The 16,563-nt window shown below is 46.3% G+C and overlaps 1 protein-coding gene across 5 annotated transcripts in view; it reads left to right on the top strand.

Moving 5' to 3' along the window:
* The window catches only part of LOC135896588 (uncharacterized), a 483,964-nt gene that overhangs the window by 146,990 nt on the left and 320,411 nt on the right, over nt 1-16,563 (top strand). The window contains exons 1-2 of one of the 5 annotated variants that reach the window (XM_065425049.2): nt 418-741; nt 5,345-5,452. In XM_065425049.2, the coding sequence (XP_065281121.2) occupies nt 5,353-5,452 (100 nt within the window). In that variant the 5' untranslated portion in view covers nt 418-741; nt 5,345-5,352. Of the gene's footprint in view, nt 1-417; nt 742-2,231; nt 2,484-5,344; nt 5,453-16,563 lie in introns of those variants that run through there. The other 4 variants (XR_010562753.2, XM_065425048.2, XR_010562754.2 and 1 more) reach the window with 4 other exon arrangements.

Raw genomic sequence — 16,563 nt, 5'->3', positions numbered from 1 at the left:
AGAAATCCGTGTATAACCAATCATTACCATGGTGGCTGAGCGCCTGCAGCAGAAGAGTTGTCCCCAGTAATTATTGTAGGACACTGTGTGGCTCAAAGCACGTGCGAGCAAGAAACCGCGACTTCCTGCGTTTCATGGGTGCGATAGGAGAGAGAAAGAGAGAATGGATGGATGTTAAGTTGGGCGCAACCGAGAACACGCGTTTGCTGCAGGAAAAGAAACGAAAGTTTGAATGAGCCACAAAGTTATGCTGAGGCTAAGCAGACGCCGTCCGGCACGGGAGCCGTGGAAATGGCAGGACGTGTCCAACGATAACAGAAGCGCTCCAGTATGAACGTTTGCTTTCGCACTGCGCGTCCAGCCACACCTTCTAGACAAATTTTGCGCGTGCGCACAAGAATTTGACGTCACGAGCCAGCTGTCCATGGGTGTACTGCCGCCGCATGGCAGCCTTGCACTCGCTTGCCTTGCTACAATGGCACTGCTGGAAGCGCGCGTAATTGTGTCATTGCAGAAGGCAGGTGTTTCTGTGTTTTTGTGGTAGTTTGCGAAATATGTACCGGACGAGGACGATGCGAAAATTCCGAACAGTTGTTGTGTGCCGGTACGTCCCGGAAATTGCTCCACAAAGAAAGTGGTCCGAGTGATTTCTTTTCCGAAGGAAGAAAATATGCGACGGAAGTGGATCCGCTCGATTCACAGGAAGCATTCTTTTTGCCCATGTATACTGAGCACACCAAGGTAGGAGACAATGTACGATTATTCTTATTTGTGCTTCGCTATTCATGACAGCTTTGTTTTTATAAGCTGGAAGCAAGGGTTAAAAAGAGAACTCCTCGCACCACGCGTTTGTTGCTAATGTGCAGCGCGTGAATGGCAGAGAGTTCATTTTTCTTTTATTTTTGTCATTGCTATTTTGGTTACTGTCACACTCAGGCGCATATTTGATGCTGGCGAAGGTGTGTGCGTAGTGTTTTCATTCATCCTACTTCGACCGAACATCACAAACACATGAAAATGGAATTTGTCCGAAAAGACATTGGCCACTGTCGAGAGTGCGCCCCTCATTCTGTACCGACAAAACACTGAAGATTCAAATGCAGCTACTTATGTGAGCACCTCTCATTAGATAACACGGGACTCGTGCACATTTCAATGAACTGATTGCGCTAGTGCCTGTTTTGCACATATTCGTGGTTACTGTGCGCACGCTGCACATAGTGTACTTGAAATGTTGCGCTTGCGAATGCAAAGATGCTGATTTGGTGTCAGGTACGCATTCATTAGTAGCTGACTTAAACCGAGAAGCGGAAAGACGCGCGTACTTGCCGAGAAATTGTTTTCTGAGACATTCGGTTACCTTTCGTGCGTTTGTCATGTATACTGTGTTTTTTAACAGTCAGGAGTCGTTCCTTATGAGTACTCGCTCAGAATTGTGCAATGGTGTACCCTTGCGTTGCAGCACTAGGGTTTTTATATATCTGTCTTAATTGTTTCGTTTGCCTATGCTCTTAATTGGAATGTTCTTGCAACGGCATTACAGAAAGATCTGCTTACAGCTTTCGCACGTCAGCAGATGTTTCCGCACCCACCACCGTTGCTTACTGGCTATGACATTGGACTGCTAAGCACGAGGTCACGGGATCGAATCCCGGCCATGGCAGCCGCATTTCAATGGGGGCGAAGTGCGAAAACACCCGTGCACTTAGATTTATGTGCCCGTTAAAGAACCCCAGGTGGTCCGAATTTCCGGAGTCCCCGACTTCGGCGTGCCTCGTAATCAGATCATGGTTTTCGCACGTAAAATCCCATAATTAATTTATTTAGATGTTTCAGTACGCAATAAGTAATATGTTCTCCGAGCGCTTCGCCTTGTTTGATGAAATGTTGCGGAAACCGCGAAAACGGTTTCGACAAAAGTTGAATGTTATCTCAGAATGCAGCAATCTCACTGTCATTATTCGGCGCCTAGCTGCTGTGAATTTGCTTACATCACCGCGACATACGACCAGCTTTCCACGCGGGCTATAGCCCGTGCGGGATGGTGGGCGAGCGGGTAGAGCCAGCCTTCCTGCAGAGAGACTGCGCAAGGCCTCTCGGCCAGTATAGAAACCAGCGCTGGACCTAACGAACCGGAACTACTCAAAAGAAACCTATCTGAAGTTAAAGAGATAAATACAGCAGAAACTAAAGGGAATGAGACAGTTACTAGGAAGTAGGCCTTCTGAACAAGACAAAGTGTTACGTTATCGAAAGCAGATGAAGCAAAGATGCAAATTCTTGAAGAATGCTTTCAACGTTAGGAAAGAGCAGTCGCATCACAAGAAAAGAAGCTACATGAAGTTCGTAGAATAACTTAGTAGTCTCAGGCACGCGCACGCACGCACAGATGGACGAACGGACGGATGGACGGACCAACAGACAGACGACAGACGGACGAACGGAGTCTCGGAGGGACATGGTACTGCATAAATTCTGCGAAGGTAGACCTGATTTAGTTATCAATTCTCCAGTAGTATTCGCGGATTTGGGTGGCCTCGTGACAGCAGACTTGGCCTCATTATTATCTTCATCATCATCAGCCTGGTTACGCCCACTGCAGGGTAAACGCCTCTCCCATATTTCTCCAACTACCCCTGTCATGTACTAATTGTGGCCATGTCGTCCCTACAGACTTTTTAATCTCATCCGCCCACCTAACTTTCCGCCTCCCCCTGCTACGCTTCCTTTCCTTTGGAATCCATTCCGTAACCCCTTATGACCATCGGTTATCTTCCCTCCTCATTACATGTCCTGCCCATGCCCATTTCTTTTGCTTGATTTCAACTAAGTTGTCATTAACTCGCGTTTGTTCCCTCACCTAATCTGCTCTTTTCTTATCCCTTAACGTTAAACCATCATTTTTCTTTCCGTAGCTCGTTGCGTCGTCCTAATTGTACAACGTTGTACAACTACAACAAGAAGCGTGGCATACCTAACAACTGTTTTAAACTAAAAGACACAGCATGTCTGCGTCTCACGACTACTCACAGGCAACACTGATGAAATAAAAAAATAGCTTGGCAGTCCGTTCTAGCCATGACTAAAGTCCTCGCGATAAATTAAAGCTTGTCTATGGCAAAGTCTTCATAAGCGACAGCGTTTTCACGGGTGACGAGGTGACGTGTTCCAGAATTCTTTCCCGTGTCGTGGTGTAACAAAGCTGCCACCTTGAAGAACTGACATTTCGACGTGCCGAACAACCGAACTAAACATATTTTGTGTTATTTAATTTATTCCACAAAACCTGGAAAAAAAAAGAAAACAGCGAGTCACACATCTATTGCCATCATATCACCCCCACGTTGATGTTATCTCCAGGACGTACCTTCGGCCAGGCATAATAGACACCTTCTTTTTGGGTCCTTCGTACACAAGAAGCATGATTCCTAGGTCATATCTGATTAGCGCCGCAAAATGGCTATAGCACAATTTTAGCGGGTTTAGTTAAGGCTGAATGTAATTAATCCACTAAATCCATTCAAAACAGTCATATTGTAAAGCGATTTTAGTGTTCTAGTGAGCGTAGTGACATAAAATTGATTAAACTAAACCCCTCCGCAGCTCGATGTGCGCCTTCTTGTCATGCGTACGGGGAGCAATTATTTAATTGGTCGCGTTGGTCTGGCATTCAGATGACGGTGCGTCAGCTGTAAATTCGATGGAAGGAGACGACCAGGCGCACTGCCCATCGCTCAGTCGAGCCTTGAGTAACGACCTATGAAGCACACTTTAGAGTTCATACGATATTTAAAAAAAATTTGACTAGTTCCGAGCCATCCGGGTACCATTCATCGGGAGATTACCAGACTCCCGTGCCACCTGTGAGCCGTAAGATGAAACGTTCTGTCACTATTCCCTCACTAAGCAAGTGCTTCCAAGGGTAATCTAACTGAATAAAAAAGGTCCTAATTGTTAATTTTGTTTATCTGGCTGCGCTAGCAGTGTTTGTCAAGATCTTAGTTTGAGTTCAAAAGCGACACTTCATGCTGTGTTTTGCTCTAAAGAGATGACTCTACAGTCGGCAGACTGCCACGTTGATCGCCAATCACTGGGTGCAGATTTCGTAATACGGTACCCAAACCGAGTTTTGCAAATGGCTCGTCTTTAGAGTGCTTTCATTCGCAGAAAAAATGAAAAAAGGAAGTAAAGAACTGTTTATGAGGAGGAAACTGTTGGCTACGGAAAAACGAAATAACAAGAACATACAGATTGCAGCTGTAGTTCACGAATACCTCGACTTCCTAATTAGGAGTAAAGAGTGAGACCAGTGAAGTCAGCAATCACAGCTGCATCACGGCACAGCACGGTAGACAGTCGTAAACAAACGACGCCTAAAAAAAAGAAGCTATGTTGCGTTGGCTAATGTCTGAAATCTATAATGAGTAGCTGCTGCATGAAAATTTCTATTGCTACGACTTTCTAATGTGCTGCGTGCGATTATATAACATTCGGCTTATCTCGATAATATCGAGCCAACATTCAACGCTTCAATTGAAGAATGTTTAAAATCAAACAGTACTGAAACGATAGTACAACTTTGTGAATACTCCGTCGGCTTGAAAGAACTAGGAATAAAAGCAAAAAAAAACTAGATAACCTTGCCTAAGCAACTGTTTTGATATCCGGAAGCAACAGACCAATTCGCACGACACAAGCCTTCCTATTGACTGCTTTTTTTCTTCCCCTTTGTAGTGAAAGCCGTAAGGCACGCAGACCTAGTTATCTTTCGAAGCGAAAAGGCTGAGATAAGCGAACGTGATGAGCATTCGGACTGCGCGGAGTAGCAGGGTAGTGCGGAACGCGTCGAAGGCGATACAGTTTCAAATTTTCTCCGGCAGCTCTTTCAGTGCATACGAAAGCGTGAAAAAGATACTCGTGCTGGGTGTCTACGAAAACACAGTTCGTATAAACCCTGGGTTTTTTTTAAAAACGCAGTCAGCTTCCGGAACTTTCGTCGCCATCGTGGGTAGACAGCGAAGTTCGGCGACGTAAATTGTAGCTGCGCTTGCTTACGATTGGCTATGTCGCCAAACCAGCCAGCGTGATCTTCGTTTTGTTAGCGCGACAGAGTGCAGCTCTCTGCGGAATGACAGGCTATGTACTGAAGACTGTGTGGGCGCCCACTGAAGTTATTCGAGCCTGCATTTTGAAACAATCGAGTCAGCAGAAGTGGGGGATACCTGTTTTCGGTTGGGACTACCGAGAAGTCACGCTTGTGCTGATGTGCGCAAATTTTCACGAGCGTTTTCATTCCTCTTTTCATAGGAGTTAAGCCGCAACAAATACGATATTTTTTTTTCAGGCGTAAATATGCAGGAAAAACCCAGAAGGAGGTTCAGCTACTATGAAGCACATCGGAGCAAAAAGACAGTCATTTTCCTGTCAAGACGTACGCATCGGCATGCAGCCTGTGAGTATGACACGTGGCGACAGCGAAGTGATTTACGTGCATAGATGAGATGCAGATTACTTTTAAAGAAGAGCGCAGAGCGCTGACAAGAATGGAGACTGGCACGTTTCAAAGCGAATAGCATTCCTTGACTAATTCGATCGGTTAAGTGGTGCCGGTCGGTGGTGGATGACAGTCGTGCTTTCGTAACCGAAAAAAGGCGTCAGTGGAAAGGATGCACGCTACTGCGCAGTCAGATATTAAGGCGAGCTTCTCCCCGAAAGCGGAATGTTTGAGCTTTCTGTTTGAATGAATGAATTAGTTTATTTATCCTGTTCACAACAGAAAAGAAGCAGGGGTTCAAGACCGCAGGACCGGACGAAGGCTTCTGCTCCTTCAACAATTCAGCGCTGAGGCCGCACACAGCATACAAATCACACATACATGCCGAAATCAAGTGGAGCATCGCGACACAGAATGATATTACCCTTAAAAATTAAAACATCGACGCATTTGAGACGCACGCGACGTGGCGTGAGAGCTCTGTGGCATACGTATACCCTTGCAAATTTTTAACAATAACATGCGAGTGTCGACCGCAAGGCGTGTCAATGGCTTTCTAGCAGTGAGGGCTGTATTGCCAACTGTATGTGCGGTCGTGCAAGGCGAATTCCAGTTCGAATGTATTCTGTGGCGGTGTTAGGATTTAGGGCATCACCTCACCGCTGCAGGGCCACTGACGTGCCACGCGGTCGACGCTCGCGCGTTATTGTTAAAAAAAAATGGCTGTGGCTTAGCTAAGGTTAAGCCCAGGATGCGAAGCATACTAGCCTTTATTTTAACGCGACAGCGTTAAGGAGCTCGTGTCGCAGAAAAGCCGGTGTCGTCGGCGTCGGCTCAGGCGTGCGGCGCTTGCTCAGGCGCACATTTCGTTGTCGCGCCGAACGCTGCGCTGCTCGACGCTCACCGCGCCCGATGCGGGGCGCGTAGTCGCTGCGCCGTAGCAAAGCCACCTAGAAACAGTCTCTGTAGCACGCCGCAACCTTTGCTTCTCATTCCAACGAGCAGCTCTGTCTCCAGGAGGCATCTTACCTCGTGAGTGTCTAGCAGAGGCAAGCGCAGCTGCTTATATACCGCCGCGACGCCGCGAGCGACGCCGCGAGTTGGAGCCCCGTTTCTCCTCTGTTGTGACGTCACGGTGTCACGTGGTCAGCTTTGAAGGCGACGCCGCGAGCGACGGTGCGTGTTGGAGCCCCGTTTCTCCTCTGTCGTGACGTCACGGTGTCACGTGGTACTGAAGGCGACACCGCTGCGCCTGAGGAGCTGGGTTGAGCTCTAGTAATATGCTTCGCAAAAAAATTGCGAGGGTGTACACGCTGTGGTGCAGCGGTGCGGAAGGACACCCCTCTCCTGCCGCCACCGTGTTCCCTCTGCGGAGGCTGGGGGAAAGGACGTCGGCTAGGGAAAGAAAAATGGCGGTCAGCTTACGCGCCAGCGCTCGCGTCGTTGGAGCAAAAGGGAAAACATAGATAAGCTCGATCAGTTTATATGTATACCCACGTATATAGTGAAACCTCGGTGTAGCAAAAGGGCATATAACAATACTTTTTTCCAATACTTAGTAGATACTGTAATTTGCTTTAGCTGCTCGGAAAACTGGTCATAATGAGGCCCCGCGTTACTTCCGACATCCCCGGCCTATAAGCAGCAACTTAGAAACGTGCACGCAAAAGCCACACAACAAATTTGAAAGTAGCCTTGGGCATGGCAGCATTATATATATATATATATATATATATATATATATATATATATATATATATATATATATATATATTTTGTGTGTGTGTGTGTGTGTATCTGCTGTCTTTTTAGTTCATGAGAGGGAAGGCTTTAGCCAGCGTTTTGATAGGGAGTCGCAATCATTCAAGCCTCTAATAAATAAACTGAACAGACCTCTGGATTCTCACAAGTTCATTGACGCTCAGTATAATATAAGGACCCAATGCAATGCTAGCACACTCGAATTTTGTCCGGGTAAGCGTTCCGTAGTTGAGTAGCTTAACATTTACAGGAAAATTTGTTTCGAATTTCTTTCTTTTAGCTTGAAGCGGAATGGATGTAACGAATAAACTGACACCGCCCCCGTGATTCAACTTTGTTATAACGAGGCTCTAGTGCACGTATAAATATTGTTTACAACGAATTGCGTAAAATAGGATCAAAGTACAGTATATTATATATTGCATATATTACAAAGTAATGCATATAACGAAGTAATTGTGGATCCCCCTTCATCTTTGTTATAACGGATTTATTGTATTACCACAATAGATGTGCTTGTTCGCAACTCTGTTTCCTAGGAAATAGCACTATAATAGAAACCACACTATCTGAACTCTCCAATGGCATCAAATATACACCAATATAGTTCTCATTTGGGCCGGCGTGTACATGCTGAAGCTAACTAACGTAACAACACTATAGACAAGATCAGAATGAAGATGGCCTTCAGCGCCTCGTTCGACCTTCTTCTCTGTACTCCTGTCTCTTGCGCTGTAAATCTCTTTAGCTTCAGAATGTAAGCCTTCAAACACGTGATCTTATATATTATTGTTATTAACTTTCTCGAAGCGTTCGGCTGTTGGCTTGCATTGACAAGCGTCATTGATGAATTCTCCACAATTCATTTAGCTTCTTGCTGCGTTGGGGAAACTCTTTGCTATTTAACGTTTGAATAGTTCACTATTTCGGAGTTATTAACACCTTTGAAAAGTCAACGCCCTAATAGTGCACTTCATCTAGGGAACCCGCTCCGATTATCTTTATCAAATACATATTAAACGCAGACGTGCTCCTTTTAGACAATTGCAGGACGCAAAGAATATTTTGTGTGTTTCGTTTGAGAGAAAGTTAAAATCGAACTAGGAGGATTCTAATTGTGGAATTCAAATCACCTCCTGAAATTGCCGAAAATGGCGAAGCTTTAAAAAAATACAAACGCGAAGTTGACGAAACCGCAAGGCAGCACCATAAGGAGCCGCATCTGATATTAAACCTCAAGTGCTAGAATCTCATCTATGAAAAAACTAAAAATTGAAAATACAGCATACGAGCCATGGTCAGAATGTTTGTGACACTTTTGCAAAAGTCCTACTCACAACATACGGGGTATATTTCAGAGCGAAATAGAAGAGATCAATGTTGTCAACGTCAGATGGCTTAATACGTAAGGTTTAACGAATGAATATACGCCACGCTTGATTACTGAGTTAGTGTTGTAAACACTGTAACCTAACCTTTTTTATTATTCGTAATCTTGAAGAAATTGAAAGCAATTAACAAACCTTGCACTTATACATCGCATTATTACTTGATTTAACATCTTTACTTGTATTCTAGGAAAATTATCAAAATCGATGCAGTGACTACCTCCCAAAAAGAATAACGATTTCTACATGTTCATGCATTCAGACGTCAGTTGCTGGGCAAATGCTTCTTAAAATTTTGCACACATTTTTTTTCTTTTGCATGCGACGGATGCGATGGTATGCTGTGACAATGTGATGATTTTAGGCTCTGCATCTTGGCGACAAATACATGTTTTGTCAAGATAACAGAATGTGATAAATGTGAGCAGTGATACTCATGCTAATCAAATGAGAACTCATTTTGTTGAAGTGTGGTGTGCAGCCTAGAGCAGCTTGTGTTTCGTCCGTATATCGAAGAATAGTCAAGCGTTCGAAAAGAAAAAAACGTGAGAACTATTAGCGCCGCGCAATTCGCAGTGGGGACAGTTTGCATCGTATATGCATTGTGTATAATTATTTGACTGAACAATTCGTTCAGATTGACATCCCGAGAGTAGACTCAAGCCTGGATTGTCGAGATTTGAAAATCCAGTGCAATATGTATATATATATATATATATATATATATATATATATATATATATATATATATATATATATATATATATATATAATGTGGGTGATTGTGTGGATGTGCGGGCAGAGGGATTACCCGCCGTGAAAAGTAGAGTGCTTAAGTTTGGGTAATTAGATTATGGGCAGAAAATCTCGATGGTATTTCTGCCTTCTTCGTTCACGAGAGGGAATGTTGTTAAAAATCCACTGCACTATCTGTGACGGCGAATAGCGGTAAAGGCTAACGTAGCAGCCTACGTGGATGGCGATAAAGTTAAGCGAAAGCAGCATAGGATTGGCACATATGGACTACGTTATCGGGAGGTTAAGCTCAGGCACGTACTGGTATGGCTGCCTCAAGAATAACTTTTATCGTTAGGTGTACCCTTAGACGTGCTACAATATCTAAGCCTTGGGATGTTTTCACATATTGCCCTTACATCACGATATGCGTCCTCCAGGGCAATTGAGAGAAACTCGCAACTTGGCGTACAGTAGAACAATATGACATCACCTCTCGGCTATTTTTCTCGGTAAGTTTACTTTCAGTTAGTGCTCATCAACGAAATGTTTACTTAGGACCTTTAAAAAGGAAATTCGTTAGAGCTAGCTCGATCTTCACGTCCAATCTTTCGAAGTATATCACGCTAAACGATCCACTCAACTTCCACTGAAGTAAACTAAAACGTTCACACTGCATGCGTTGCTAGACGGTCGACTCATGTACAGTGCTCACGGAATGAAACGCGACAGCGAGTATTTGGTAGAACCCAGCATATGTTCAGAGAACTCGAGAGTACCATGTCATGTCGCTATGAATCTGGTCACTAAAGGTGACTCTGACTCCGCTCTAAGTGTACACACCAAAGTTACGTCGATGTGACACGAACTGTAGCCGGTGGAAACGAAAGTATGGGCGTTAGTTAGCCCTAAATTGACGCGTTTCATTCCGTGAGCACTGTACATGACGTCAGCATCCCATTCGCTGTACTTCTTGTTTTCTTCTTTCTCTGCTGTTTCCCTCTCTTTTGTTGACTGGTTCCTGCAAGCACCTTATACTTTTCAATCATCAAGGACCAATTTATGCTTCCTCACGAGAAGTTACTTCTGAGCGACTTTTAAGCAGACTGAGGAGTCCGCCTGCTAAAACCCAACGGGATATAGCGCTTCGCTAGAATGAACGCTGCAAAGTATTCTACGAAAAAAAACTTTTACGTAGAAGTGGAATGCGTCTTCGCTAACGCTGAAAACGCCACCGCTGGCTGTGGAAAAGAAATACAGAAACACACAAAGAAAAAAGAAAACCCATTCACCCGTCTCAGGATGTTGCTCAAAGTTTCTTCCGAAGTGACGCCTTAATGTATATTCATTGAATAAGGAAAACGCGGCAGGCGCATGACGCCCCGTTCACCATAACCCTTCGCCTTCTGGGATTCATTCTCACTGCAGCGGAAGTATAAGAACGCTCTTCACTTTCAAGCTTCCTCCCTCTTCAAGGCCACTGTCGGGCGTTTGCTGCGTGAATATGAGAAAAAAAGGCCACGCTCATAACGAGCCTCCAATTCTTCCGGCTTGAGAGCGACGGCGAAGACTCCGCCACCTTAGGGCCGCATTTAGCTCACGCTAAGTGTGAACCCCGTGCGAGGTGAAATATGTTGTCGCCTGAGTGAAAGTTACCGTTAAGGAAACAAGACGACGGAGCGGGCACAATAGATGTCCACGCGCTCGCTCACCACTTGTTTACCTTGGGCGAACTTTTATGAAGAAACGGCGCTGCGCAAGAACGGCGTGAGTAAGACATGAAGCACCGAAGGAAAGTTTCCGAGTTTTGAGTGCACACCGACCAGATTTTCACGTCGCGGTAGAGAATGGGGTGTTTGCGCAATCCCCACAAGACCGTGTTCGTTCGTTTTTGTATGCGCGCTTCTTTAGAGGCTCTATACGAGGCTCAGCTTATCTCACACACCTAAATATTTTGCTTCGTAATGTTTCGCTCTTTAAGTATGACTTTACGAGGCCCGTAAGTCTTCCCGGCATGCTTTATTTCATTTTCTTTTCCCACCGCACGGGCACCACAGTCGACATTTAAATCCCTGAGTGTAGGCCTTGTCTTTTACGAAACAATACCTTACAAGCTGCCATAGACAGTTAGAATAAACTCTTACTTAACACTGTGAATATGCGGGAAGCCGAAAGTTATTAAAAATAATTGTTAGTAAGAAAATAATTTGCTGTCTATCATAGCGACCACAAAGCAATAATTACTGTGGTCATGAGAAAAACGTCTATACAAATAAAGATAAGAAAGTGCATACTTGTGCAGTATCATATTTTTTTATTTTATTTTATTTATTGTTATGTACAGCTCCGCTGGTCGTCCACCTTCAAAGTGGAATGGCACTAAATTTTTATTTGTCAACACCCCCTTATGTAGTGCGACACGTGTGACTTCTAGGTCAATAATAATAATAATAATAATAATAATAATAATAATAATAATAATAATAATAATAATAATAATAATAATAATAATAATATGAGGAGGAGGAGGAGGAGGAGGAGGAAGACAGTCGAAGATTTCTCGTGTGCTGGAAGTAAGTGGTAGTTACTCAAGAAGCCACCTTATTAAAGTTTGTCCTTCCGCGCACTTTCGTGCCTACACAGTGCTGTGGGCTTTAGATTAGAAAAAAAATGACGAAGTTTCTCCACGAAATAAGTTATTTCCAATGAAGCGACAGGTATAGAGAGCTTTCCTTCTTTCTTTAGATTTCTGCAATGTTTTCAATGATATTGAATTCTGGCTGTGCACTCCGGCATGTCTCATCATAGCCCTTTTATTTCAAATTTGGCTACTACGCGTATGCAGAGGTGCTGATGCGGCAGAGTTTTAAGGAGGCGGGGTTCTTTATGCAGAAAATGCGCTATCTTTACGCCTATCTGCTAGACTGGACGATACAGGGACGCGACTGACTTCTATAGTTTCACCTTTTAGAATTGTTCCTGCCGAAAAAAGTTTGAAAGCTGCATGATGTATCATTCTGTGTGAAAACCTATTTTCGCTCCGCTGCTCGAATGCGCCGACCTCTGCTTTATCAATAACCTTCTCATCCAAGGTTACTTTAAATAGCACGCAATAACTTAACGCTCACGTTGTTCCCTGGGAACGAGACTGCATCCGTCACTTCGTCATTCGTCACGCCTGGTGCATTTTGTCAAAAGTGGGTGCCTTCCTGAAGCAAGGCGCCAGCAGACGAGTGGGACATCGGGCGGACGTTTGTTATCGTCCGAAGACTAATCTGTGTCGCCGTTGCGGAAAGGATCATCCTGCACCACCGGAAGGAGAGCCGCTGACCTGCACTCCAGACTGCATCGTGTGCCATGGGGCGCACAACACGGGGAGCCGGAACTGCAAGTTTCGTCTAGCCCGTAAGCAGCTGACGGGCCTGCAGCAGGGCAGTGAGGACAACGGCCTAACTGACAAGGAGGAGCGGCGCTCGAGGCCCAGGAAGCGGTCATCCAGCGGTGCGAGAGACGATAACAAGAGCAGGGACCGGTCCACTTCCTTCCCACCACTGCCCGGACCCGAGCGTGGCAAAGGAGAACAGGGTTCCAGTCATGGAAGAAGTCCCAGTGCCACGAGAAAAAAGGTGAGCTGGCCCTACGTGGCCTCCCAGAGTGAGACTGCTCGAGAGAAGGAGCTACAAAGGCAGGTGCAGCAGCAGGCTGAGACGATTAAAAAGATGGAAGTCAGGATGGCAGAGATGGAACGCGCGCTTAAAAGCGACAAAGGACAAAAGGTACAGACGCCGGTGGTCCAGGCCCCACTGAAAGCGGCACAGGCGACTGCTTCTCGCGAGAACGAGAGCACAGCTATGGAGGTGGAGAATCGGGGGAAGCTTAAGAGGCCGCCATCGGCGGATGAGGGTGCTAATGCAAAAAGAGTGGCAGAAACTTCAACGGCGGACACGCCGCAGCCAGTCGTTAAAGTCACTAGTCTTAGGGGGGAAATGTCTGCCCTTGCGGACAGAATAGGAAAACTGGAGGAAAGACAGGATAGGTTGGAAGCTCGGGTCGACAGGATCGAAGCCAGACTAGACAAGATTGAGGAGCGTCTTGACGCCTTCACCAATGACATGCGGGCTTTCCAAACACAGGTTATGGGCATGTTTCAACAGCTCAATGCTACGCTACAGGCTAGATTGCCTCCCGTAGTCGGCCAAGCGCCGATGTTAGTAAACCTAGTGCCTAATCATGGCCCCTCGCCAGCAAATTGAGGTTTGGCAGTGGAATTGCAGGGGCTTCCGTCGCAAGCGGGGCAACCTGCAATTGCACATACAAAATCTGGACAGTAAGCCTGACATTACAGCTTTGCAAGAGGCTAGTGGCTGGGTGAAATTACCGGGATTTAAGGCGTTTACACCGCCAGAGATTGATCGGGGGGGTGTATCGAGCGTCTTCACGGCCGTGCTAGTCCATCGCAACGCCACGGCGATTCAGCATACCATAGATAGCAGCAGAGAGGACTACGTCCTGCTAGAGGTTCTGCCCAAAAGAAAGGACGATAAGAGTCTCTTTGTACTTAATGTATATTCTTCTCCTAAAGATAAAGGGCTGGGCTTGCCAGACCTCTTGATAAAGACGCAACGGCTAGCGGCTAGGGCTCAACTCATCGTGGTTGGAGATTTCAACGCGCCTCATCCGGAGTGGGGCTACATCCGAGCCACTCCAAAGGGAAATAGGCTTTGGCGGGTAGCTCAGGACCTACAATGGACAACCTTGAACAACCCGCTAGATCATACGAGGATAGGCAACAGCGTTAGCACAGACACCTCTCCGGACCTCACATTTGTTAAAGGTATTAGGGATGCAAAGTGGGTAAACACGGGACAGCCACTGGGCAGTGATCACTATATCCTTTCCACGGTATTTAGTGCTGCTAAGCACAAAGACAGGGTAAACGGAACTAGAGTGACGGATTGGGACAGATTTCGGAAAGTCAGGAAAGACACAGTGAGCGGGGAAATCGAGGACTTGGGAGCCTGGGTTGAGGCGCTCAAGCAGGACGTGAAGGGTACCACAGCAGAGGTTCCGACGGTGGAGGAAGGTTTTACGGCAGACTCTAGACTGTTACACATGTGGGAAGCGCATGCGAGTCTCCTTCGGAGATGGAAGAAACAAAAGCATAATGGGGTCCTCCGTAGGAAGGTGGCCAAGCTAGAACGAGAAATCGAAACCTACACGTTGGACTTGCAGTGCAAACAATGGGGTCAGATTTGTGACAGGATGAATGGGCAATTCGGATGCAAAAAAACATGGCAGTTGTTGAGGCACCTTTTAGATCCGGCGGCAACCAAATCGGCGCAGAAGGGTCAAATGGCTAGGTTAGTTCATCAGTATCAAGGCACGACTGGGGAGTTCATTCAAGAACTCCGAAGTCGTTACATAAACGGCGAGGTGAGCGGTTTCTTGCCGGATTACTCGGGAGAGGAAAACCTCGAATTAGATGCGGACTTTACGGTGGCGGAGGTGGAGTTTGCAATGGGGCAGCTTCGTACTACGTCGGCAGCGGGTCCAGATGGGGTTACTAATAAAATGCTGAGGAACCTGGATTTCAAGTCAGTGGGGGCGCTCACGGACTTGATGAACAAATATTGGGCGGCCGGAGAGATCCCGGCAGAGTGGAAGCATGCTAGGATTACATTTATTCCTAAACCAGGAAAGAAGATCTGTATTGAGAATCTTCGACCCATCTCGCTGACGTCCTGCTTGGCCAAATTGATGGAGCATGTGGTCCTCAACAGGCTTCAGGGTTATGTGGAGGACAAGGAGTTGATACCTAAAACGATGATTGGCTTCAGGGCTAATTTATCAACGCAGGACGTCATGATACAGCTCAAAAAGGACGTGGTTGATCCTGGGTACGGCACGGGCACGAAGGCTATCTTGGGGCTCGACCTCACAAAGGCCTTTGACAATGTCACCCATGAGGCAATATTAAGGAACCTATCGGACATAGGACCGGGGGGTAGAACCTTCCGATACATCAGATCATTTCTGGAGGATAGGACTGCGGAGATTGTAGTCGGAGAATTTAAATCGGATCCTTTCCCGTTGGGGGGCAGGGGGACACCACAAGGGTCGGTTTTATCGCCGTTCTTGTTTAATCTCGCCTTGATCAAGATACCGCCCAGGCTGGCAATGATATCGGGACTTAAACATACATTTTATGCGGATGACATTACTCTATGGGTAACAAAGGGAAGCGACGCACAATTGGAGGAAAGTTTACAACAGGCAGTGGATATTGTGGAGGAGCTAGCCGGGGAGGCAGGACTCTCGTGCTCTCAGCCCAAGTCCGAGCTTTTTGTGCTTAGGGATAAACCAAGAGGGATACATGCGAGGCACTATGTGCCGCCACCACCGCTGAAGGTGAAAGTGGGGGGTGCACCGGTCGCTGAGGTCCAAACGATCAGGATCCTGGGGCTGTATTTGCAGACTAACAGGAAGAATAGGGAGGCCTTGGAAAGGCTAAAAAATACTGTCAATGCTACCGTGAGACTTATCAGGAGAATCGCCAATCGTAAACAAGGCGTCAAGGAAAAGGACTTGTGTAAGCTGGTACAGGCGTTTGTGCTCAGAATAGTGTATGCGACGCCTTATATGAAGATGGACGCGACGGAGAAAGGCAAGGTGGAGGCTATGATTAGACAGGCGTATAAGGCGGCCCTTGGGTTGCCTAACAATACTTCCACCGAAAGGCTGCTGGGATTAGGGGTGCACAACACCTTGGAAGAACTGCGGGAGGCACACTTGGCGATGCAACTCAGTAGACTTTCCAAAACGATAGTAGGGAGGGATATATTGGAAGGGATCGGCATTGGAGTTGATCCTCCAGCTGGGGACATGAAAATTCAGGTCAAGCGAGAAATGCACAAGGGCTTGTACATAAAACCTTTACCTAAAAATATGCACCCGATACATCACGAGAACCGTAGGAAGGCAAGAGCCAGAGCTTTACATGCTAAGTACGGGAAGTACAACGGGGCAGTCTACGTAGATGTCGCCGAGTATAAGAACAAGGACGCATTCGCAGTTGTGGTGGTGGATGGGCGCGGACGCTTAGTCACCTCTGGATCAGTCAAAACCCTCTCCTCAGAAACTGCAGAGGAGGCGGCGATAGCGCTAGCTATAGGTAATACTGAAGCT

This window comes from Dermacentor albipictus, chromosome 6, assembly GCF_038994185.2.
Source record: "Dermacentor albipictus isolate Rhodes 1998 colony chromosome 6, USDA_Dalb.pri_finalv2, whole genome shotgun sequence".
NCBI lineage: Eukaryota > Metazoa > Arthropoda > Arachnida > Ixodida > Ixodidae > Dermacentor > Dermacentor albipictus.
This window is presented reverse-complemented; position numbering and strand designations above follow the sequence as displayed.